A 25,789-nucleotide genomic window follows, 5' to 3' on the forward strand; every position below is an offset into this window, starting at 1 on the left:
TTCTCTCTTGATGCTTCAGTTGAATTACAAGTATTTTCAGACACTATACTGGTTACTGCCAAGGTACACTTTATCCAACTCTGTGTGGTTCCTTGAGGTCTGGCAGCTTTGGGACTTTACAAGCCTGAGGCACTGGAATCTTTGCCTGGCTGGGTTCCCCAGAGCTCCAGCCCTCTCATCTGAGGTCTTGCCACATCCCATCTCCTTGGAGTTCTGCTAGGGAACCTGAATCAGTGTGTACCTCAAATGGACTCACCAACATTTTCCTGTTTCAGGAACTCTCTCTCCGGAGACACACACACATACAGACACACACAGAGACATACACACACACAGACTTCCCTGAGCTTAGATTCCTGAAAAAGGTGCAAAGAGAAGCTGTCTCCCACAGTTGAACCTGGTCCAGTGGGAGGGGCGACCTCCAGCCACAATGGCTGGGAGACCACAAACCCTGTCTCAGATTCCAAGACGGTGAATAGGAGTCATGAAAAAAACCAACCTGAGACTCAGCTTCCAGCCATCTTGGCAGCTGGAGGCTGACTAGAGGAAATTGTATTCATTTATTACTCTAGGAAAATAATGTGATGTTTTCTGCACCTGGGTAGTTTAACAGGCCATCCCCATTATATTGTGTTATTTAAAAGTTTATTCGCAACAACTCTGTGAGTTGGGCAGTATCATTGCCATTTTTCGAGTGAGGAAAGTAAGGCCTAAAGAGGTAAAATAACTTGTCTGAATGGCAGGGTTGTGACTTGAAACAGAAGAGGCCTGACTCCCCAAAGCCCACATTCTAACTTCCCACCCAAACTCTTTGGGCATAAGCAGTGGAAGAAGCTGGGACACGCTTACCCAGGCTGCCCCCCGCCTCCAGCCCACCATGCCTTCCTGAACTGCCTGGACAAATGGTGCCAGAAAACTTAGCATTGTGCTGGGATACACTTCTTATATATTTGAATGCTTTGACTTCGTTACTCTTGACTAATGTTGCAGCTTCGGTTACATTTTCTTACCTGCTTCTGGCTGTGCATATCCCCACACGGGGCGCATGCTGTGTCCTGTTCACCAGCGCCTGCTCTTTCTAGGGAAGCCAGCTTCATTGGCCTAGTAACATACCCAGGACTGAACCTTCCCTTTGACAAAATCTGAAGCAGGAGTCAGTCAATGTTTTTTTAATGTAGGTCTTTATTTTTCCTGTGCAAATATGAATATAGGCATAATTAATAGTTAAGGCTTTTAAAATATGTGCATTTTGAGAATATATCACTAGTTACATTTTGCAGTTGATGTGAGCTTGGATCACACCTTCCTTTAAGAGACCTCTTAAATTCACCTAAAAAAATTAAAATGGCCAAATGATCCATAATAAAAACCAGAAGAGATTCATATGAACCCAAAACACATGCTTGAAAGTGCAGCACCTTTCACATGAACTATACTAGGGCCCGGTTACATGGATCATGACATCAGACCACAGAGACTTCAAAGCTGCTGGAGCAAAGTGGGCCATTTTGTCCCAGAAGAAGAGAAAAGAAAAAGAAAGAGGAAGAGGAGGAGGAAAAGAAGGAAAGGAAGGAAGGAGAGAGATTGAAGAGAAGAGAAGGGGAAACCCTGCACATATGGCTTCTCTGCATCAGGAAAATGATTCATTTTTGGGTAATTTACAGTGTGTATTTAAGCAAAGGATAGACCATTGAGGTCATAATTCACAATCATAGAACCTGAATATATAAATGTCTTGTAAAATGCTAATGGAATTCTATTTACTGGGTTACAAAAAAGAAAGCTAGTTTCTGTACTCTGCACGCTTCTGGCTAGCTAAGAGCTTCGTCTGGGGATGTAATTCCAAGGGAGGGTGGGGCTTCCTCTTTGGGGGTGGAGGGGCAGTTTGCAAAGACACGGCCTCAGAGTCTCGTCTTCTAAAAGTTCTGGTCGTCAGCTTTGTTTGGCTTAGGACCCCATTCCAACCTCCAACCTGAAGGGCTCACCTGGAGCACAGCTCTCCTCCCGCAGCCAGAACAGGCCGCCCCAGAGGCCCCGTCCCTGGACCGGGAGACAGGCTGTCTCCGAATCTCTTTGGCCGATGAGAAGGAGGGGTCTCTTTCCTAACCGAGATGCTCTTTTCTGTGAAACACACTCTGGCTTCAGAGGGGCTGGAGGGCAGGGAGTCTGGATTTGCTCCACAGACGTGGCGTGACCTCAAATGGGGTGGCCTCGCTTTATCCCTTGTACTTGTCACAGAACGACCAAAGGCCAGAGTTTCTGGGGTCCTAAAGAGCACCTGGGGAGATACCAGATTCAGAAAGATGCTCCAAACTGTCTCATGTAAGGTTGAATTTGAGTGACGACGTTGTATTGTCAGCTTCTGATATGTCTCCCTTATCAGAGGAGGTGGGGTGACGTGTGGGAGGCGGAGGGTGACTACAATATTCCATTTACGAGAAAATGAAGTCCAAAAGTCTAAGAAATCCTTGTGGATAAAAAAATAAGAGTTCTGTGCACACCCTTGCCTATGTTTGGGTTGGGGACACCTCATACTTTAAGAAGCCCTGTGTCACTCAGTGTTTCATGTGGACCTCACAACAGCCTGGCACCTAGCTGGTGATGAGTCCTGTTTTCCAGATGAGGAAACTGAGCCTCTCTCCTGAGGCCACACAGCTTGCAAAGGGTAAGGAGAGCTGGAAATCAACCCTGGCCACGTCCCGTGTTGTCTACCTGCGGCCACAGAGCATCCCACTGACAGGACCGTGGGAGACAGAAGACAGACATCTGCATTGTCACTGTTATTTGGCCTCTGTTTTTGTAGCATCCCCAGGAGCTTCCCCATCGGATGGGACATCTGTCCCACAGATCTTCACCTGGCTTTCCAGTTGGCTGAGACGCTGCTTCACTCTCATCTGGGTGGAGTTGTACTCGGCCAGGAGCCGTGCAAACCTGGTCTGCAGGATGTCCAGGGAGGACTCCAGGTGCTCCACCTTCTCCTCGATGTCCTTGGGGTCCGCCCCGGCCTTGGCCAGTTCCTCGTCAATCAGGTTGTCCTTCATCAGGATCTGTCGTCCCTTCTCCTCCAGGGCCTTCTTGGCATCAGGGTATTCAGTGAGAGCTTCCATCAGATCATCCTTGGAAAGGCAGAACAGGTCTGAGTAACCAATGCTCCTGATGTTGGCCGTCCTGCGGTTCCCTGATTTGCTCCCCTTGATGTTTAAGATGCTGATCTCCCCAAAGTAACTCCCATCACTGAGGACCACGAACTGGGTGATCCCATCGTCGGCCACCACAGCCAGCTTGCCCTCCTTGATGATGTACATCTCCCTCCCAATGTCCCCCTTCTTGCAGATATAATCCCCAGGGCTGAACACTGTGGGTCGCAGCTTCAGCACCAGTTCCACCAGCAGCCCCGCCTCGCAGTCCTGGAAGATGCGGACTTTCTTCAGAGTGTCCAGGTGCACATTGATGGCGATCTCGGCCTTCAGCTTGTCTGGGAGGCTCTTGAGCACCTCTTTCTCATCCACCGTCTTCCTGTTGGCCCACAGGTAGTCAAACCACCGGATAACCCGTGTCTCCAAGTCCTTGGTCACCTTGCGGAACTGCATGTACTGCTTGATGGAGTCAATCTTGGCCTGGAACTCGGCCCGTGAAGCATTCATGTTTGAGATCATGGAGCCCACATTGCCCACAATGGTAGCAAAAATTAGGACACCTACCAGGAAGTCTACGACCACAAAGAGATACTCCTCATCTTTCACAGGGGGTGGGGTCTCACCGATGGTGGTCAGGGTCAAGGTGGACCAATAGAGACTGTAAATGTACTTCCTGGAGAGCCGTGCATTCTCAGGTTTTGAAATGTTTGGATAAACCCAGGAATCTGTCCCGAAACCAATAAACTTGGAAATGGCAAAGTAGATGCAGGCATTCCAATGGATGATGATGAGGATATACAAGACCAAGTTCCCAATCCTGAACACATTGGGGTAGTTGGTCCTCGTCTCTGTGCGGTCAAAGAATTCAAAGAGCCGGGCAAACTTCAGTAGGCGGTTGAACCTCAGTTCTGGATAGTTCATGCCGAGCTTAAAATAAGCCAGGTCCGTGGGGACCAGGGACAACATGTCCAGCTTGAATTGCAAGGTCTTTGTGTAATGCTTCCACAGCCTCTTGGTGTCCTTGACCATCAAGCCCTGCTCGAGGAAGCCTAAAGAAAAAGATGGAGGTCACTTGGGCAACAGGGTCTGCCTTTTTTTGACCGTGGTCCACAGGAAGATATCTTACCTTGTGACTACAGAAGACGTAGTTATACATATATAACAGAAACAATTTTCAAAAACCACATTTACCATTACTACAGGAAATGCACTTGGTTACTTTCTATTCTACGATGTTCTAATCTATTTTATTTGATTAAAAATATAGATCAATTGGGTAAAATTAATTGTGGGTTGGTTATTCAATGATAGCAAAGAATGATTATTAAGTTTTAAAAGATAAATGGAAGTTATATTTAAAAAATGTGTCCTTTAAAGTTAGAGATACACACTAAGTGGTTACTGTCTGAGATTTGCCTTAAAATACTCCAGCCACCAACAGATGGTGGGTGAGAGATGAAACAAGATTAGCAAAATGTTGATAACAGTCGAGCTAGATGAGGGGACGTGGGGATGCATAATACTACTCTCTATGATTCTGTGCAAGTTTGAAAACATTAACAATAAAAATCTTAAAAACACAGGTCATGGCCTGTCAAATTGATTTGCCCAGTCACTAATGGAGCATGACCCGTTTTTTTAAAACATTGCCCAAGAGCACAGTTGTTCTCCTTCCTGGTTGCACATTACTGTCAACCAGGGGGCCTTTAAAACACATGAAGCCTGGGACCCACCCCCTGGGACCCGCCTGCCTGGAGATGGGCTGGCCATTGGAAGCTGTGAGGCATTTGTACTGGTGAAATCAATCAAGTAGACCATGACTTGCATTCTTTTTCTAAAATATTTTCAAATATGCACAAAAGTAGAGAAAATAATATATGAATGCTTTTTAAATTTTGATAAGCATCAGAATCATCCTGAGGGTTCTGTAAACCACCAAGTGCCAGGCCCATCCCCAAACTCTGGTTCCATGGGTCTGGGGCACTTCTAACAAAATGCAAGTGATGTGCTGGCCCAGGGCCACACTTTGAGGGTTAGACTGAGATAGGACTGCTCCATCTGTGAAAAGCAAACATCAAGTTTGTTGTCACATGTTAGGGACACCCTCCCTCTTGGCTCCCAGGCCCTCTATCATTCTTTGCATACACTGTGTTAATTGAGTGCCTAGATCATTATGTGGTACATCTTGTGCCTTGGAACTCCTCGATACTTCTTTACTACGTCTTCTCTAACTCTGACAACTTTTCCCATTGAAGGATCATCCATGACCACTTGGTTTCTATGCCCACCTGCCCCCTCGCCCCCCCTCCCCGCTTCCCTGGCTTCCTGCTGAATCTTAAGTTGCCAAGGACAGTACCCAAGCACAAGAAGGGGTGGAGTCAATGCCGGAGTGAGGGTGACCTGTCCCACTGAAGCTTGGTTGAAACAGGGACAGTTGGCCGAATGAGTCCGGCCACTCACGGGGCTTTTCTGTCTCAGTGGGCTTATGTGACCATGGAGTGGCTGACCACCAGGACTGGCTCAGTCACCTATGCAAGCCTCAAGCTGTGTGCCTGAGGTCTTTAAGTGATGATGCTGGGCACTAACATGGAAGCAGATGGGGTGCCAGTCTGGTCCTGCTGGGTAGTGACTGTGGACTTTGGGCAAGTCATTCAGTGTCTCTGAGCCTCAATTTCTAAATCAGCAAGATGGAGATAATCACGCCAGCACCTCTCGTCTCCTGCAGCAGTTCTAACGAGAAAAGAAGACGTGCTTGAAATGCTTCGTACACTGTGCAGTCACACCGAGGTTTCTTGCTGTGATCTGGTGGTGTTTATATCGACAACCATGGCATGGTTTTTAGTTCAAAAATCTCAGAAGTGACAAGCATGGCCTCCACCAGCTTATGTGATGTCTCTGAGCAAATTTGAAAAAGGTGCCTCAAGGGTGCAGAGCTTGGAGCCTAAGGCATGGGTGGGGTTTCAGCCCCTACTTACAACCGGAGGTCACCGAAAGAAAGTCGTCATTTGCCTAGGCCCTGCTTCAAATTTTAGTTCTCCATATATTAAAACTCCTCTGCAGCCACAGAGTAATATGTCCCGGATCCACTGACTGTCCAAGAAGAGGAACTCCAAGGCTGAGCCGGCTCTCCCTCCTGCTTCCTGCCATGTCCAAGAGTCACAGCTGGAGGGGTCCTTTGAGATGACGGGTTGGCCGCCTTCTTATTTCAAAGTTGATACAGATGAGGCCCAGAGAGACAGCTCGACTTGTTCAACGTCACACAACTAGTTGGGACAGCAGAGACCCAGGTGTCCTAACCCTTGCTTAGGGTCTCATCCAAGGGGTTATTGTGGCACCACCCACGCTCACTGTTGGGGGTTCCTCAGACCTGCCTGGCCTCTCCTGGTCCAGGGTAGGTAATGTCCACCCTACTGTTCTGGATCTCCCTGAATGTGCCCCTGGTCCCCCTCCTGATGCACTCTGTGTGGTCTGTGGGCCGGCCCAGAGTAGTCCCCAGGCCTGGAGCACACTCACCTGTCCGGGCTCTCACCAGCACATCCAAGCCATACAGGACATCTGCTGAGTAGTCCAGGACCAGCCACAGCATCAGGTGGTCAGACTGAAGCTCATCAAAACAGGCCCTAAACAAGTGTGGGAAGGAGCAGGCATGTCAGGGACAGGGACCAATGTGGCCCCTGCTCTGTGCTGCACACAGTGGGTTGGTCCATCCTGGTGGCAGCCCTGCTGCAGGGTTTGTACCCCGTGTCATCACTCCAGGCTCTGAAGAGCTTTTCTGTCCCAAGGTCACAGAGAGCTGGGATCAACCCCAAAGACGGGGCCCTGTGGCCTCTCAGCGGTAAGCTCTGAGACCCCGGGAGTGGCAAACTTTCTAGGCCTCACCGATGGAGTCAGGTGAAGAGGCTCAGGACTTGCCCTTTCTGGGATCAAACGCCAACGAAAATATAAGAATTTCTGAGAGATTAACAACTGAACAAGCCAGTAAATATTTTCTACCTCCTAGATCTTTATCCTCGCTATTCCTCATAAAGGCAATACCCTCAAAGACCCCTCTCAGCCCCAAAAGAGTAGCAGTTGCTCCTGTGTCCCCATCCTGCAGCTTGCTCAGCAACCGCAAAGTCCCCTGCTGCCCCTTCAGAGCAGCAACAGGTCCCTGCAGCCACACAGCTGACACTCCAAAAGCAGCAGCTTGCCTGTGTGTCCCCTCCTGCAGGTGTGCTAGGAAAGGCCCCAACTTCTCCTCTTTCTCACTCCCCACCCCAACTTACCCTCAGGAGAGCAAGGGATCACCCCTGGCCCAGACGATCCGGAGAGCCCTGCTCACACTGAGACAGCAGTGCACGTCTCCGCTGCATCCCTGACGTGCAGCAGGATCCGGGGCCTCCAGACCCACCGCTCAGCCTCAAGAGCAGCAGCTTCGTCTTGCGGGCTGGCTCAGGATCGCCCCAGAGCCCACCATCTGCTCTCAGAACAGCGGGCCTCCCCTGCAGCCTTATCTTGCAGTCGGGCTCAGGAAAGCCCCAAAGGCACCGCTTACCCTCACAGAGCAGCACCTCTGGCCGGCATCACGTTGTGGTCCTACAACATGCTCAGCAAAGTCGCAAAGCCCCTGCTCACCCCCGGAAATAGTCCTACCTGTCCTGCAGGCTTGCTTAGGAATGCACCCAAGCCCCCTGCCTCCCCTGCACCGCCACATCTACCCTCAGAAGAGCAGCAGCTCACCCTCATCCTGGTCCCACAGGCCCGCTAGGAAGGCCCCCAACCCCTTGCTTACTCTCAGAGAGTAGCAGCTCACCCCTTATCCCACCCTGAAGCTTGCTTAGAAAAGCCCCGAAGGCTCCTGTGTACCTCCAGAGGAGCAGCACCTTGCCCCTCTGTTCCTGAACCGCTGGCTCAGGAACTTCCCACAGCCCCGGCCACCCTGGGAAGAGCACATATACCCCACGGCCCCCTGCTTACTCTCAGAAACGCGGCGTCTTGTCCCTGCATCCCCGCCCGCACCTTGCTCAGAAATGCCAGCCAGACCCCCGCCTGCCACATTAGAGGAGAAACAAGGCGCCCTCCATGCCTCTCCTGTAGACTTTCTCAGAAATGCCCAGAAACCCCCGCGTGCCCAGACAGCAGCGGCTCGCCCTGCATCCCCGTCCTGCAGCTTGCTCAGGAAAGTTCCAGAGCCGCCACTTATCCCCACAAGAGCAACAGCTTGGCCTCATCCCAGAAGTACACACTTGCCCAGGAACTTCCCAAAGCCCACATCTAACCTCACAAAGCAGCAGCGGCTCGCCCTGCACACCGGAACTGCATCTTGCTTGGGAAAGCCCAAAGCCCAGCTTACGATCAGAGATCAGCGCCCTCCCCTGCTCAGGAATGCCCCAACCCCCACCCACTTCCCCTCGAGGAGCAGCAACTCGCTCCTGAATCTTCCTCCTACAACTGGATTAACAGGGCTCCAAGGTGCCAGGACCCTCTGTTGATCTCAAGCACAGTCCCCATCAGTGCTTCAGAGAACTCTAATGGTCCTCTTTTAGATCCTCCTTACAAATGGAGAAACCGAGGCACATATAGCTGGATGGTGATTGTGAGGGGACCAGAAGTCCAGCCTCCTGAGTGGGACTCAGAGCTCAGTCTGGAGGGCTGTCTGCCCTCACTCCCCGCCCCTCCCTCGCTGCCCCTCCCAGGCTGGAGGCCCCACCCCACACCCATACCTGCACACGAGCAGACACCAGTTATAGAAGACGGGCAGGGCAATGGCAGTCAGCCAGTGGTAGTACACGTTGCTGGAGGGGTCCACCACAATGGGTTCCTTCTTCTTTCTGGAAACACGGAGACACACAAACAGTGCAGTGTGTTGGAAGACCACAGCATTGGAGGGTCTTAGAGACCTGGCCTAGCTTAGAGACCCTGGGGCAATTGCAGGCTGAAGCTCAAGAGATGGCAGTCCAAGGACAGTGTCCTGTCAGTCTCAAGAGGTCACACAGGGTGTCCCTTTATGGGAAGACAGGCTGGGAACAGGGCAGACTCTGCTCCTTCCCTCCTTGCTCAGCTCCCCAGGAAGCCACAGTCGACTATAAAATCATGGTGATGTCACTCCCCTGTGTCCTGGGGTGTCCTCCATGCCCTTCAGGATGCTGAGAACAAACATGCAGCATCGTGATGTGGGAACTGTCTGGGGGAGCTTTGTGAAAATGCCATTTCCCAGGGCCCACCTGGACCACCATCCAGGGCTGGGGCCTGGAAATGTGCATTTTAACATTGCCCTAGGGGGGTTCTGAGGCTGCCCCTCTCTGGGCTGAATTTGGGAGCCCTGGGGCATTCCCTTGGGAACGCTCTCCATCTGGCTCACTGCATCTGTGCAGACATTCTAGAGACTCATTTCCAGGCACTTGGATCCTGCCTGTCCATCAAAACCACCAAGCTGGGACTCATCTAGGTTACACGGGCCAACAGTGAATGGAAGGAGCAGCTCAGGGTGCCTTCCGGTTTTATTTTCAGGATTTTCTGAGGATTACAGTTTACAGGCTGTCCGGGAGAGTCTTCTTTTTCTCTGCGTCCACGTTCTCCTCCTCCACTCCACAGCCCCCACATGCTAGCCCAGGCCTGCCGGGCTGCTCCTATGCCCCAGAGGAGACCCTGGGGCGCCTTCCTGCCTTCGCCTCAACTCAGTGAGTGACAGATCAACTGCTCACTGACAGGGCTTTGGAATGTTCCCGACGCTCATCACCATGGGGTTTGGATTAAAGTTCGTGAATAGAGTTTTCTAGTGCCCAGGAGGCCTCAACTTACCCCAACTGTGTGGACGGCCGCTTGTGTGGACAAACAGAATGCCTGGGGAGAGGACACGGGGCAGGTCCACGGGGACAGCCCCGAATTGCTCACTTGGTCTACCTGTCAGCCCCCTTTGGGCTCCCAGAGCTGGGGCAGGACTCTTCCTGTAGAACGGGCCCCTCACGTGATTTCAGGACGCCTGACTCCTGCCGGGGCTGGCTCCTCTTCCACAGCCCCAAGCAGCCCCCTCTGACTGAGCCGCATGGCCTTCAGACTCCCCAGCCCTGGGCCCCGGGAGTGGCAGGCCTGCGGTGACCTCTGAACCCCCCCTTTGGAGGCAGCTTTTCTCAGTACTTACTCCTCTTGCTTGGGGCAGTTTTCCTTTTTCTCTTCCTTTTTCTCTTTCTCCTCCTTTTTCGCCTTGTCACTGGATGATACAGGGTGACATTTAGCAATTTTCATATGCCTAGGACACTACCAAGTGGAGAGGGCAGGCTATGGTAACATGGAGGAGAGGGGGTGGTGTAGGAAAGGACGTTTCCAGCACGCTGGGATGAAATGAGGTTATTTATTTCAACATTATAATTATAATAATATCTTTATTATAATTATAATTTCTATTCCTGGAGTGAGGTAAGCCACCCCCGGAAGCACACGCTGTATACACTGAGGTATACATGCACAGGGGTCAAGTCTAACGTTCTACCGTTCCTGACCTATGTTCATGAGCCCCTAGGAACTCACAGACAGCCGGAGACGGGAGACATTTTGAGGTAAAGGGAAATAAACCCCAAACCACACATTTAGGGCGGAGAAGTCACTTGGAGCTTTTGAAGTCACATGTAAAGCCGTCAGATCTGAGGGAAAGGTGTGGCCTGTTGTTTGTTGTGGATCAAATGAAAACCTGGCCCTTGGCGGACTGTGAGGCGGTAGGTGGAACAGCGCCCCTCCCGCCCACATCTGCAGGAAGGTCCCCAGGTGCAGTGTCTCCTCAGCATGTGGCTTGGCCCTGCTTCGTCTTCTTTATTGCATGTCTTTCGTGGGCTAGGCATGGTTCTAAAGGTTATCGTTAACAGTTATAGTAGTTCTGCAAGCAGGCATCATTGCCCAGGGAACAGTTGAGGAGACCAAGGTGAAAGGTAAAAGACCCAGTCTGCCCGATGGGGCATCCACTGGAATCATCGCGGGCCCCTCGGATTCCTCTATTCCACATCCCGGAGGAAGGCGCGGGCTGAGAAATAAGTGTCTGCAAATTAAACCCTTGTTGAACAAGACCAATATGATTTACCCAGAACTTCCTCAGGAAATAATCCAAGACGTGTGTGAACACGCATCGAGAAGAATCACTACCATTCTGTCTAATAGTCAAAAAGTGTAAGCAGCCTAATCACCCAACCTTCATCATCAATGATGGAATTTGATGAGACCACTTGAAATGGTATTGCGGGAGAATATTAAGTGACATGGGAAAATTTTCCTAATATTTCACGAAGTTAAAGAGCAGACTGCAGGGGGTCGGCCCTGTGGCTGAGTGGTTAAGTTGACGTGCTCTGCTTCGGTGGCCCAGGGTTTCGCTGGTTTGGATCTGGGGCGCAGACATGGCACCACTCATCAAGTCATGCCGAGGTGGCGTCCCACATAGCAGAACTAGAAGGACCTACAACTGAAATACACAACTATGTACTGGGGCGCTTTGGGGAGAAGAAGAAGACAAAAAAAAGATTGGCAACAGATGTTAGCTCAGGGCTAATCTTTAAAAAAAAAAAGCAGACTACAAAAGAGTTCATAATAATAGCTGTATTAGTTTTCTATTGCTGCCAGAACAAATTACCACGAATTTAGCGGCCTAAAGCGACCCAAATTTATCATCTTGCAGATCTGTAGTTCAGAAGTCTGGTCTGGGTCTTGCCAGACTAAGGTCATGGTGTCGGCAGGGCTGTGACCCTTTCTGAAGACTCTGGGGGGAATCTATTTCCTGCTCACTTGAATTGTTGGCAGAATTCGATTCCTTGTGATTATAGGACCAATATCCTCATTTTCTTGCTGGCTGTAAGCTGAGGGCATTCCCAGCGCTTAGAGGCTGCTCCATCTTTGGTTCACGGTACCCGACCCCCCTCTCCAAAGCCAGCAACAGCAGGTTCAAGATGACATCTCTCTGATTCTCTGCAGCTGGGAGAGGTTCTCCACTTTAAAGGATGCATGTGATTAGATTGGGCCCCACCTTGATCATCCAGGGTACTCTCCCCACCTCAAGGTGCTTAAACTTAATGCCTAGTACAAAGTCCCTTTTGCCGTGTAAGGTAACATAGTCACAGGATGTGGGCATTAGATCATGGGTATCTTGGGGAGCCATTATTCTACCTACTACAGTCTGTCCTTTGGCCCTCAAAGATTTACATGCATTCCATGTGCAAAATGCATTCACTCCCACTCCAAGATCTCCCGAAGTCTCATCCCATTATAGCATCAACTCAGCATCCAAAAATATCATCTAAGTCTCATCAGCTCAAAAGTCCCAAATCTCAACATCTGAATCAGTATGGGTGAGGCTCGGGGTGTGAATCACCTGGGGCACGAGTCCTCTCCACCTGTGGACTTGTGACACTAAAGAAACAAATCACTTGCTCCCAAAATACAATGGAAGGGCAGGCATAGATAACAGAGCTAGATAGTCTAGCTCAAAAAGGCAGAAGATGGAAGGACAAAAGGAGTCACTGGTCCCAAGCAATTTTGAAATCCAGCAGCGTGATCACCATTACTTTTCAAGGCTTGAGAATGCTCCTCTGTGGTTTACGCCTCTGTCCTCTGGGTCATGCTCTCTTTTTCATGAGAGGTAGCACCCTTTCTCATGAAAGATAGTTTGTAGCTGAGTGGTCTTATTAGCTTGTTTCCCGCATCTAGAATTTAGGGGTCCAGTAATATTCCTTCATTTTGTACTGTTTCTGTCCCTTCAGGTCCAAGCTGCCAGTGTTTGTGCTGGTATAAAATCTTCCAGAACTTTGTGAGTCATGTATACCAGGAGGATGCTCTCTGCTAGACCAGAGACTCATCCACAGATCTTTCTGAAAAATCTCATCTCTGTTTTTGGCTTGAGCTGGGATGCCTGCGGGGAGCTATGCGCCACACCCTCAGTCTCTTCCGAGAGTCTTTGGTGTGACTCAGTGCCTGACCTTCTGATCTATCTGAGCTATTAGCAAAAGATTGTTCAGCCATACCCTCGGGTCTCCTGACAGTGAGTTTTTAAAATCTAGTATCTTTTGTCACTTGAGTAAACTGAGATTTCCAAAACCATCAAGTCCTGTTTCTTTTTCATTCTACAGTTCTTCCCTCAATTTATCTCTGTCCTCTCAATTTTACCACAAGCAGCAGGAAGAAACCTGTCTCCGCCTTCAACGCTTTGCTTGGAAATATCCTCAGCTAAATATTGACGTTCATGGCACACAGGTTCTGCTTCCCACACACCTGCAGGCACAATTCTGCTAAGTGGTTTGCCGTCACAAAACAAGACTCTCCTTTCCTCCGGTTCCCAACAGCCTGCTCCTCATTTCCTTCTGAGCCCTCACCAGCAGCATCCTCAAAGTGCAGGTTTCTACCGACAGTCCATTTATGACCATTTAGGTATTAGGTACTCAGGCAATTTAGGTTCTCTCTGTAGTGCTCCTCATTTCCTTCTGAGCCCTCATTGGCAGAGTTTTAACATCCATATTTCTTCTAACAACCTGTTCAAAGCAATCTAGACTTTAAAAAAAATTACATTCCTTAAAATTCTTCTACCTTCTTCCTAGTGATCAATTCCAAAGCCACGTCCGCATTTTTAGGTATTTGTCACAGCAGCCCCCACTTCTGGCATCAAAAGCTCTGTTATTAGTTTTCTATAGCTGCCATAACAAATACCACAGACCTAGGGGCCTAAAACAACCCCACTTTTTTATCGTACAGTTCTGGAGATCAGAAGTCTGGTATGAGTCTGACTGCGCGAAAATCAAGGCGTCACCAGACTGCACTCCTTTCTCGAGCCTCTGGGGAGAATCTGTCTCCTGCTCGTTTGGCCTGTTGGCAGAACTCAGTTCCTTGAAGCTGAAGACCAAGGTCCCTGTTTTCCTGCTGGCTGTGAGTGGAGGCTTTTCCCAGCTTTTGGAGGCTGCTGCATTCCTTGGCTCGTGCCCCCTTTCCTCCGAAGGCAGCAGCGATGGGCTGAGTCCTTCTCACACTGCGAATGTCTCCTCCTCCTTCTTCCGTCTCATGTGTCTCACCTGCTCCTCCACCTCCCGCTTCTGCTTTTAAGGACTCATGTGATGACCTTGGGCCCACCTTGATAATCCAGGATAATCGCCCCATCTCAAGGTCCTTAAATTTAATCACATTTACAAAGTCCCCTTTGCCATATAAGGTATCTATTCACAGGTCCAGGGGTTACGACATAGGCATCTTTGGGGGAGGGGGCTGAAATTATTCTGCTTGCCACACTGGTCAATATTTGTTGAGCACTTACTATGCACCAGGCACTGTTCTAAGCATGTTACATATATTAACACATTTAGTCTTCACACAGCCCTGTAACTAAGACACCATTCCAAGCCCTGTCTTACAAGTCAGGAAACTGATGCACAGACAGGTCAGGTAATTTGCCCAGGTCACAAAGCTCTTAGGTGGCCAAGTTGGGATACAAATGTTCTTAACCAGGATCTATATTAAATACATTCTATCTATTTTTCTATCTATCTGTCTATCTATCTATCTATCTATCTATCTATCTATCTATCTATCTGTCTAGTATATATACCTAGAAAAAACTTGGGATATTTGCCAACACATTAAGAGGGGTTGTCTCTGATGATGGAATTCTACTGTTAACATGAAGTGCACTTTTTGTGGGTGTATGCTCATGGGTGCTTTTCTGTGTTTTAAAAGTTTTTGACAATGAGTGTATTAATAAATTGAGTAACAATAAGAAGTTATTAAAATCGTTAAATGAGAAGAGTAAGGACAGTCACCCATCCTCTGACGTCTTGAGTCTACTGGGGTCTGACCCCTGAAGTCTGCTTCCTGCCTCTGGTCTTAATGTCAAGGCACTGGCAGAGGGCACTGCCCACAAGCTTGTCGGCACATTTAGCCCTGCTGGGAGTTTAATGACACCAGGCTCAGCCACACTTGCCCAGGGCTTTTGGTCCAGGATTTATCCAGGTCTTGGCCTTTCCTCTGGCTACCAACCTGCTGAGGGCCTAGGAAAGACCCAGTGCCATCCAGCTGCGTCCTCAGATCCATCCAGCACTGCCCCAAAAGACCTACTCAGAGCTGTGAAATGATGCTGCTTTTGGCTAGGAATAGTTTGATCCAGCAGGGAGAAATTGTTCAGGACCCATGAGACCAAGTGAAAATGCCAGAAATGTGGTGGAAGAATGGAGGAGGGTGTCCATAAGAATTATTTCCATATCTTCTGTGTCCAGGTGGCCCCGTTTTGGGACAGCCTCCCATTTTGTCCCTCGGTCCTTGGCTGCAGTGTGGACCCATGATATGAGCTCATCTGAAAGGATTTATAAGAGCCTGGTGCAACCAACACCGTTCGCCTCCATCCTTGCCCACAGCCCAGCCTCAGGACAGAGAAGCCTAGAGACCCACAGGACCTCCACCGGTGGTTTCCAGCACCCTGAGCCTTTGCTGATTTTGAGACTCAGCACCAGGGTTTCAATATCAGGTTTGGCTTTACATCCAACACATAGTGCAATAACCATTATTTTGTAGTTAAATCATTTTTCTTGATTGCTGGCATTTAGGTCTCTGAATTTGATGTCCAAATTTATGTAAACAAAATGCAACAGAGGTTCATGGAAGGAAATGGAAAAAAGTTCTATCAGAAGAACAAAGGGAAATAACAAGAAAAAGCCCTGGCACGTTTCTCTTTCAATTGGAAGTCAAGAAATTGGTGCTTCTTGTGGATATTGAGGGATTTCTCTCTAAGATGAGACCTCTCATGAGACCCCCACGGTGTTCCATAAAGGGAGACTGGAGAGCAGTGCACACACGCACACACGCTAACACACGTATATGCTCACACACACATGCACACGCCCTCCCTGGGCTCTTGGGTGGCGCTTGTCAGAATCACACATCAAACTGATCTGCCGGTTCAGCATCTGGTGATGGAAAACAATTACAGCGCGTCACGATTTCAGAAGGCTAGTCTCTGGAAATATTTAAATTTCCTTTTTCCACTGCCCCGATTATACCCTTCAAATTGGCCCAAATTGGCCTTAAGACAAGGGCATTTCACTGGCACACGGGAGCTTGAGGTTGTAGAACAGAAAATGCATTCTCATCAGAAGGAGAAGACCCACTGCTCTGTAAAGGAACCCCAGTTTGCCACCGTGGAATATCTAGCAGTAGAGGGTGTTAAAACTTAAAACATTTATCCGATCCAACCCTTTGCTTTATAGATAAGAATAATCAGAGCCAAAGAGATAAAATGACTTGCCCAAAGAAGTCATACAGAGCAGGTCCCTTCCCCCTGTTTGTCCATGGGGACAGATTTCCAATAAAAGGAACAGGATTCTAGCTTAATCTAGTGGTGTTTGGGTGGGTGGGAAGCAGGAGCACTTAAAGAGGGAGGCAAAGCTGGGGCTTCCATGGGGAGGAGGGTGGCCACAGAGACAGGGGAGGCAAGCGGGGCCCTGCGGCGAGCAGAGGTACTCACTTCTCTGAGTTGTTGCTGGAGTTGACATTGTTTCTGGCCAGGGGCCAGCCGCTGCAGGGAGGCGGAGAGAACGCAGCATGGGAGTCTGAACTCAGTTCGGATCGTGGGGACCATTTGCCCCCAGGTGACTACTCTGGGGCCCCCACCCCCTGTCTCCTGGGCCTTTGCACACAGCTTGAAGAACAGAGGGTGTTGTTATTGTCAGGGGCAAAATTTTCTGTGACTAGTTAGCTGTGGTAAAAGCTATGGGGGAGAGAGGATGAACGCTTGGCTAAACGGAGGCTTCTGAATAAACAGGGATTAACCGCTGGAATCCCATCCTGCCTCCTGGCCTCGAATTCCGCTCGATTTCCTTCAGTTTAACCATACGCCGGGCAGCGTGCCAGGCTCTATGAGGGGCACAGAAATGGACCCCCTGTGGAACCTGCCCTGTGGGTGCTCTCTGGTGAAGCACGTCGAGGGCCTTCCCTGCCAGAACGGACACATTCGGCAGCCGCGACAACTTGAGACCTCATCTGTAGAGGCTTGGCTCTCCAAGGGTGGCTCCCTGGAAACTCGATCACAGCAGCGGCTTCCAATTTGCAAAGCAAAACATAGACCATGGGCAGAACTGTCCCAGTGTTTAGTCTGTCCTCGCTGTGTCCCCTGCCCCCATGTTAATCCTAAAACTTCAGGCCCTGCCACCTGATCTGTGGGAGAATTGGCTAGAAGGTGGGGGCTAGTTTTGCACCCAACTGGACATGTATTTAAAGCTGAGTCGCTCAGTACCCCATGGTGCTCTATAGGAAAGAGTATTATCTCCAGGTGTTCAACTGCCGGTACACGTTTTTGACACAGCTGGTGTCAGAAATCCAGCTTGTCCTCACAGAGCTGGGCGGTGGCTTGCTTGTCTGTGGTCACTGCAGACCGCTCATTGGAGACCCTGGGGACCAAAGCTAGTGGCCAGTGACACGCAAGCCCGACTCTCAGGGCCCCTCTTCCACGATGCTGAACATCTCGCCAAATGCCATTTTGCTCCTTCTGCTCGCCCTGCGCTAGCCTCCCTCTCCCCGACCAGCACGTGGCTCCAACTGCGTGTTTCAGGATTGGTTCTGATCATCGGAAAGCCCTCGAGGAATCAAACCCCTGGGAGATCGCGAAGGAAAGTTTAGCTCCTGGGGTGCAGTGGCCCACGTTTACCATGCTTCTGTGCCCATAATCTCATAAGGCGAAACCCACAGGAGAACTAAGGCCCGTCTCTGCACGCATTTTGCATTGCCAAGGGACTTGGCCTGGAAAATTCAAAGTCTTCCTCCCTAAGGAAGCCTCCCTGATTGATCAGCTATTATTCTGCACCACTGCATTCATCTACTCACTCTGAACCTTCCAGTGAGTGGCCAGGCATCTGTGGTATAGTCAGGGCTGCCCCGACGGGGTCCTAGCTCAAGCCTCTGCTCATCTGATCACACAGGGAAACAAAGAATCTAATGTTCATTTCCATTAGTCTAAGGTTGTGGAGAGGAGAATTTGATCAATTAAGCCAAGGAAGTCTCTGCTTTCCCAAGAGGACTGAACCAGTCTGGCTGGCTTGCTAGCAAATCTCTTTCTCCTCCGCCCCTCCTCTTTCTCCTCCTGCTCCTCTCTCTCCATCTTCTCTTTTTCTTTAGCTGCCATCTCCCCGTCTTCCTGGCTCAGTAGTGAACAGCACACAGGCTTTACAGTCATGGAGCTCCCTCACCGTCTGGGATGTCTGGCCCTGGGAACCTGGGATGACCCTGCACATGTCCAAGCCGGCACCCAGGCCCTCCAGGGTCCCTTTCCCGCAGCCCAGGGAGTCTGAGGGTTTGTAGCCGAAGCTCGTGTGAAAATGTGAGCCTGAGAATGCTGTTCCAGGGGACCCTCGGAGCTCAGCCAGCAGCTCTCACACCTTTCCCCTGCAAAGAAGACTAAACGGGGGTCTCCTAATGTGGCCACCACCAAGAAATCTCCTTGAAGTCTCGTATTTTCTTAAATACGCCTGTACATTTTGCAATCTAATTCATAACCTATAATAAAAATATGCTCCCCCCACATACATATACACATACAAATATGGAAGCAAGAGGGAAGCTTCAGGAAGATCCATCTTGTTTCCTCTGAGGTGTCAGGACCTTCACTCCCCAGGGGCCCAGATGCCTACACCTGAGTCCTTCTTCTGCTCTTTGACACAAACACAGATGGCATTTTCTCTAGCAAATTCTATAGGGACCGTCTGTTCTGCCACACTCCTGCTTATTTTCATCTTTACGTCTTGTAAATCTTGGCATTACCTACGGAATTCAGCCGCAGGATCTTTTTAAACCCCCTTTTTCAGAAAGCAGATTCTGAGCCAAAGTCCTCGCTAAGAGGACTTTGTGAGGCTAAAGAGAGGCCCGCTTCCCCTCCTCGTCCCTTCCACCTGCCCTGACCGTCCTGAAGAGACCTCGGCTGCTCAGAGACAACTGATTCAACCTGTGGTGGCCCAGCAGTCTCCTGGCTGACCACTGGGTGGGGCGACTTCTCAAGAACAAGAAGGGGGAGGCCGCAGCTCTGTGTGTGGGGTGTGTGTGGGGCGGGTCCTGGGAGGTGTCAGTCCAGCACCTGCCAATTTCTCTACCTCTCTGTGCCGACGGCATCAGCCACAAGCTCCCAGTCGGGCGGGGGGCCATGCAAGAAGATGCTCAGAATCCTTGCTCTGCAGATCCTTCTCTTACCAAAAAGCAAACACTCTCCCCATCCCCCATCCAACGCCCCCCATAGTTCTTAACCTGATCTGGGACCTGGGTGATTCCCCTTGAAAATTCTGACCTTCTTCCCAAAAAAACGCACATATACCTAGGCATAAAATTGTGGATTCCATTTAGATACTCCTTGAGGCTCCTGGTCTAACGGACTGGTGAAGCCAGTATCCCCAGATGGTTTCTGAGAACACTAATTCCAGGGAACTCCACGTAGGACGGGGTCAGTGGTAGAATGAGGCTGGGGGCTCTGGTTAAAGGGTCTCCTCTCCTGCAGGGCTTCTTGGATCTGGACAGGGACTGTTAGAGTGTGGCTGCTCCTCCAAGACAGATTTCTTCTTCAAGGAACTGCTGAGGGGGCGGGGCTCCAGGGTCACCCTCGGGTGTGTTGGATCCGGGCTGCACAGAGCAGGCAAATGCTTCCTGCCCCGCCCTGTCTGGTGCAGGCAGCTCTTGCTCCTTTTTGGTTTCTTACCTTCTCCCTCTGTTCGGTGGCTCCTGGCTGCCCACATTGGACTGGGCATTGCTTTCTCTACTGGACACCTCCTTGAGCTCGGCTCCACCAAAACGCTCCAGAAAAGAGTCAGGTCTCCCGTCTTGGCGGTGTAAGTGCCTGGAGGCCCAGGCGCACAGCGAGATGATAAGGTGCGACAACCTGGAAGGGCACAGACAGCCAGTGGGCACAGAGAAGGAGATGGAAACCCTCTCCTCAAGGGTCCGAGCAGAAGCAGAGATGACCAGCAGGACATGGTCCTGGGGCCCTGGGGGCTCAGGTTTGCACCTCCCCTCTGCCTGACCATTATTCCCTTCTCCTCTGTCACCTGCGGCCTGAGACGGAGCTTCTCTGAAAAGAGACATTGTCTTCTTTATAGCTTTGTCCTTTTAATATCTTGACCCTACCAAAGGCACAATACTTCAAACAGGGCATTAGCCAGCTTTCCTGCCTGTCCATCCTCTTTGCCCCGTGTAGGGCTCTGTTATGACCAGGAAGCATAGGAAGAGTAAAAATGCATTTCCAAATGGTAGGAAATTTAGAGCGGGGTTTAAATGCACAAGCACCTGGATACAATTTAGATTCTTTCCCCAGCTCTTGTCTTACTGTTTCTCATGCAAATTCTCGTTTTCCCCCTAGACCTGTACAGAAGTTCCTTTGCAGCTTGCCCTGACCCCTCTCCCAGAGCCAGACCTCACCAAGGCCTCAAGTTCTGAGACCCTGCAGGCCTTGTCCCCAGAGCTCGTCTTAGCTCCAGCTTTTGTGGGAAGGCTTCCCTCAGCCCTGCCTCCTGCCATCCCTGCCTCTGCCCGAGGGGAACGGAAGAGAGACTTGACCCTGTATCTCGGGGCCTGGTTTCCCTGATGTGGCATCCTCAGTGAACGCCCTGTCCCCAATAAAATCAGTTCTGAGTAACCTGGAACAATGTCATGAATTGTTACACACTTTGACCCTAGTCACACTACCGTGACCTTAGCCAAAGAGAATAAATTGAAGCAGGAAAACTTCCCATGCACAGAGATGCTTAGAGCCGATGCTGCAGGCATACATGGGGTGGCTGCCCAGCCCAAGCTGTCTGTTCCGGATGCGCCCCACCCCCCCATCCTCCCTCTGCTGAGGATGCGGAACCACGGTCATACTCCCTGCTCCAGCCTCAGCCAACAGGCTCAGGGATGGTCACCTGACTCACAGGGAGTCACTCAAACCTCTGAACCAAGAGCCACTCCAAGATGGAGTTGGGCGTTTCAACTCAAGGTCATATGGCAAAGGTCATTTTCAGCTTGTGCCTGCTGATGCGTGAGCAGAGAAAGCCGGAAACAGAGAAGACATGCAGAAAAAAAGTGCAAAGACCATGAAACTCCACGAGAAAATGAGAGGGAGAAGGCAGCTACCTTCCCAGCTCCCCGTCATGAGCCCCACTGGCTCCCTTTCCATGAGGTGGCCTGTATCTTAGGTTCCACAAGCCCTGCCCTGGGCCCTTTAACTTGAGCTGGTTTGAAGGCATTCACTTCCCTGCAAAGAACCTTACGACAGCATTGTAAGACAAAAACACTGGAAATCACAGAAATGCCCAGCTGTAATGGGACTAGTGAAATAAATAATGGTAGCATCCTCCACAGTGAAAAATATGAAGAATAAATAGATAAATTAATATTTTGCAATAAGCTTAATCAAAAACCATAGAACAGATGACTATATAAAATGACTATGGCATTGGTTAAAAAATTTGGTGGAAGGAAATCATGAGCCCTGTTGTGCCGAGCACCTGTCGTGAGTCGGCCCTGGGCTCTGATGCAGCCCTCCCAGCCGCCTGAGGGGTAGGCACTGTTGGACGCGTTTCTAAATGAGACTTGAAGAGGTGCAGTGACTTCCTCGAGGTGGCAGAGCTACGGAAGGCGGCGTGCAGCTGTCATCAGAAGGCAGACAGAGCCTAGTTAATCTTCCCAATGCTTTTGCAAGGGTGCATGCTATGGTGCATGCAGGAGTGAGGACCACCGGAGGCTCTTTGGGACAGTGTCACTATTGTCCTCTGCGTGCCACTGTGGTCCACCCGATGGTCTCCCGCGTCTGGAAGGTCTTTTTTCTGAATTCTTTTCTGAAACTTCCCTGGTTGGCTTTTTTTCTGAATTCTTCCAGAATTGAGCCAGACCTCAATATCACTTTTTATTAAAGCAATTTCAGATAAATGCAGTTTTTCTTAAACTTTTCTGAGCTCAGAACACCTGACCCAAGAGGAAATTACTGACAGATAGATTTCTGACCACTCTTCTCCTGCCCCTTTCTTCTCTCAATCTTCAACCCCACTGTACCCACCATTTCTCCCTGAGACGTGTCTACCTGGTTTCTGCCTCAGTCTCCCGCTTCCCAAGGTGAGGGCCCAGAATGGTGAGTTACCTGGCAGGCCCGTGGCCAGTGGAGGAGAGTCTCCTGGGTTCAGCCAGTCCTCTGGTCTCCATGGCGATCCCTTGCTGCAGTTCTGACGATGTCTCCTGGCATGGCGAGTGGGTCCTAGGAAATCAAATATGCAGCAAGCTAAATTGATTTCAAGCTCATCTACCTCCCGGACACACTCAGAAATGAGAATGCCAGATGTCCTGCTTAATGAGGAAAGCCGCCTTCACAGATCCCCAACCTGGGGGCTCCCACTTCCGTTCATTCTCCAGTAGGATCCAGCAGATCCCGGCTTTTAGGATAAATGTGGCCTTTCCTTTATAGTAAGCCTGACTGAGGAAGGTGGCTCATGCCCAGCTACTGCCCATGGGCTGGGGGAGAGGGAGCAAGGCAGCAGCGAATGGTCCTCTTCAGAGCACCGGCAGGGGGGTCCCAGTGCCTGCCATCCAGAGCCATAGCAGCTATTTCCATACAGTGAGTCCAGAACATGGATTTGGGTTTAAGTACACCTCTGCATACCGAAATTCTACCTTTGAAGGCAAGATCAGTGTCGCCTCCTTCAAGAGGCCTTCCTTAGCTTGCCCTCCACTTTGTGTGCTGCAGTCACATGGCCTGGGCAGTTATTGGCCTGCTGGCCAGGCAGCCTCCTCAGGAGCCTACTGATTAAGCAGAGGGTCCTGGAAGATTGTGTGGAATTGACCCAGCCCGCCATGGGCATTTGTACAGTGCTTTCAAATGAAAATCCATTTCTACTGTGTCCTTTTATTTTTTTTTGGTGTAGAAGATTCGCTCTCAGATAACGTCTGTTGCCAATCTTCCTTTTTTTTGTTTGAGGAAGATTAGCCCTGAGCTAACAATTGTGCCAGTCCTCCTCTATTTTTTCTTTTGTATGTGGGTCACCGAAACGATGGCCTGATGAGTGATGTAGATCTGTGCCTGGGATCTGAACTCATGAACCTGGGCCACCAAAGTGGAGCGCACAAACTTAATCACTGCGCCACGGGCCAGCCTCTCTATTGTGTCCTTATACCACGCCCTAACCTCTGTCCCCTGTGATGCAGAGGTGACTGGGCTGGTGACCTCACCTGTGCAATTCAGGGTGAGAAGCACGAGCACACATTGGACAGGTGCTCACAACTCAAGATGAGCGCCAGTCAGCTCCGCAGAGCCTGGCGTGGGTTGAATCGCCTGGATAAGCCAAAGTGTTTGGGCATATTTTCCTTTCTTTCCCTTTCTTTTAAACATCATAGAGTTAAAGTTTGATTGGCCTGATTAAAAGTCTTCCAGGCATTGGCCTCCAGAAACTTGCACTTCATTCTACGAATCTTGAAGAGCCCAGGCAAGACAAATTAAGTCTATCACGTGACCGATCCAGCCTAATCAGCCTTCTTAACAAGGTGGCAAGAAGCAGGCAAGAATTAATGCCAGGGAAAGGCTCCGTCTCTCCCCAGTGAGTGATTAGAAGGCGGTCCTGAACCCCAGCCAGTGAGCTGCAACCTCCTCCTTCTTACAACATCCCTGCATCTCCAGCAGCGGGGAGCTCACTACCATCCTGTGGCCCATCCAGGCCATCTTTGCACAGCCCCGACTGCCACCAGGCTCTTCCACCCTCAGCCTCCCCATATCAGTGCCACTTTTTCTTCTGGAACCCTATGGAATCAGGCAACTTCATCTTCTCCATGACTGCCTTCAATGATGGGACAGCTCTCATACCTGTGCCGCAGCTGGTTTTCCAGGCTAGAGACCCCAGCTCACCCAGCCATTCTTCTGCAGGTTCCATTCTCTTCCCCATCATGGTCATGCTCCTGTGAGCAGGTTCTGCATTCTTGACTGACTAGACAGGGAGACCGAGACCACCCTGCTCTTACCGGAGCCCAAGCCAGTAGTCTTTGTAGTTTGCGGGTTCGTGTGCTTTTGGTGGCTCCATCTCCAGTGACCACCAGCCAAAACCCAAAGTTTTATAACACGGGCTGCTGCTACGCCAGAAGGCCCTATCTCGTGCATGTATAATTGATTTGTTGGAGGTAAACATTCATGTGAGTCACTTGATGTTTTGGGACACTCAGTATGCAGTGGCATCTTACTAGCCTTTCCTCCTGACTCATCTCATTCACAAATGCAGTGCACAAACCACATACCATTTATTGACTGCTTATTGTATGTCGTCACATGTATTTTATCACTTAATCAACACAATAACCCTATAAGAGAGGAAAACGAGGTTCAGAGAGGTTAAGTAACTTTGCCAAGGTCACACAGCCAAGTGGCAAAGTTGAGATTAGAATGTCATTCCGTCCCATTTCAAAGCCTGCTTTCATCTACTCCGTGAAGCTGCCCTCTGTATTTTCATGTATGGCACCAATTAAAGCTATAGTTGAATAGGACATGGCTGAGGACTGAATCATGTTTCATGCCACTGCTCCCTTTGGCCGTACTATGTGGGCATGGCTCTTTATTTCCAAACCACCTAACTGAATTTTTCCTCTAATCCCATAAGAGACCACTTGCATCTCATCATCTTACATATAAGAGACCCTGGCAGAGGCCCTGCCACACTCAGGAAGCTACAATCCCCTGGCCTTCTAATATTGTGTACAGTCATGCGTCACCCAACAACGGGATATGTTCTGAGAAACGCATCATTAGGTGATTTTTTTCGTTGTGCAAACATCATAAAGCCTACTGAAGGGGAACAAAATTTGCCACCTCAAAATGTGCTTCTTTGGGGCCGGCCCAGTGGTGCAGTGGTTAAGTTCGCATGCTCCGCTTCTGCAGCCCGGGGTTCACTGCTTTGGATCCCAGGTGTAGACATGGCACAGCTTCTCAAGCCATGCTGTGGCAGGCGTCCCACAGATAAAGTAGAAGAAGATGGGTATGGATGTTAGCTCAGGCCAATCTTCCTCAGCGGGGAAAAAAAGAAGAGAATTGGTGGTGGATGGTAGCTCAGGGCTAATCTTCCTCAAAAAAAAAAAAAGTGCCTCTTTAACATGAAGATTATTTTAGGCTGATTATTTTTAAGAAACAAAAGACTCAGAAAGTTTTTCTTGTTACATCCCCCTTAACTGCCTAAAAGAATTCCGATAAAAGCTCCTGTCTCAGGAAATGAGCTCTCACCTTGGCATAACATGAAAGAGGTGGCAGACAGGGAGGAATCTAGAAAAGCCTGTTTGTTGGGCTCCCCTCTGTGTTCTCTTGTTTCTGTGTGGCCAAACAAGTGCTTGTTTTCCAAATGTTTGCTCCTTTTCACCAGCCTACGAATTACCTTCCTTCCTTTTGAAGTCCCTGACTCTCCCCACCCCCATCATCTCCTCTTGTCTTCAGCTGAGGATGATATTTAAGGTGAGGGCTTTGGCCATTTTGGTGAGCTTGGTTTTCCTGGGTTTCTCCCATATATATATGTCATTAAACTCTTGTTTTTCTCCTGTTAATCTGTCTTGTATCATTTAATTCTTAGACCAGCCAGAAGAACCTAGAAGGGTACAGGAAAATCTCTTCCTCTCCTACCGTACTTACACAAACCTAGATGGTATAGCCTGCTACACACCTAGGCTGTATGGTACTGATCTTACGGGACCACAAC

The 25,789-nt window shown here is 49.9% G+C and overlaps 1 protein-coding gene across 3 annotated transcripts in view; it reads right to left on the minus strand.

The window, feature by feature from the left end:
• Positions 1–1,171: 1,171 nt before the first annotated feature.
• The window catches only part of CNGA3 (cyclic nucleotide gated channel subunit alpha 3), a 45,932-nt gene continuing 21,314 nt past the window's right edge, over positions 1,172–25,789 (minus strand). Inside the window, exons 1-8 of one of the 3 annotated variants that reach the window (XM_070511662.1) lie at positions 24,916–25,046; positions 22,213–22,326; positions 19,801–19,980; positions 16,591–16,641; positions 10,258–10,326; positions 8,840–8,947; positions 6,651–6,757; positions 1,178–4,186 (exon numbers count right to left, since the gene is read on the minus strand). In XM_070511662.1, the coding sequence (XP_070367763.1) occupies positions 2,781–4,186; positions 6,651–6,757; positions 8,840–8,947; positions 10,258–10,326; positions 16,591–16,641; positions 19,801–19,980; positions 22,213–22,274 (1,983 nt within the window). In that variant the 5' untranslated portion in view covers positions 22,275–22,326; positions 24,916–25,046 and the 3' untranslated portion in view covers positions 1,178–2,780. Of the gene's footprint in view, positions 4,187–6,650; positions 6,758–8,839; positions 8,948–10,257; positions 10,327–16,590; positions 16,642–19,800; positions 19,981–22,212; positions 22,327–24,915; positions 25,047–25,789 lie in introns of those variants that run through there. The other 2 variants (XM_070511660.1, XM_070511661.1) reach the window with 2 other exon arrangements.

The sequence above is a fragment of the Equus asinus genome, chromosome 6 (assembly GCF_041296235.1).
Source record: "Equus asinus isolate D_3611 breed Donkey chromosome 6, EquAss-T2T_v2, whole genome shotgun sequence".
NCBI classification, from domain to species: Eukaryota; Metazoa; Chordata; class Mammalia; order Perissodactyla; family Equidae; genus Equus; species Equus asinus.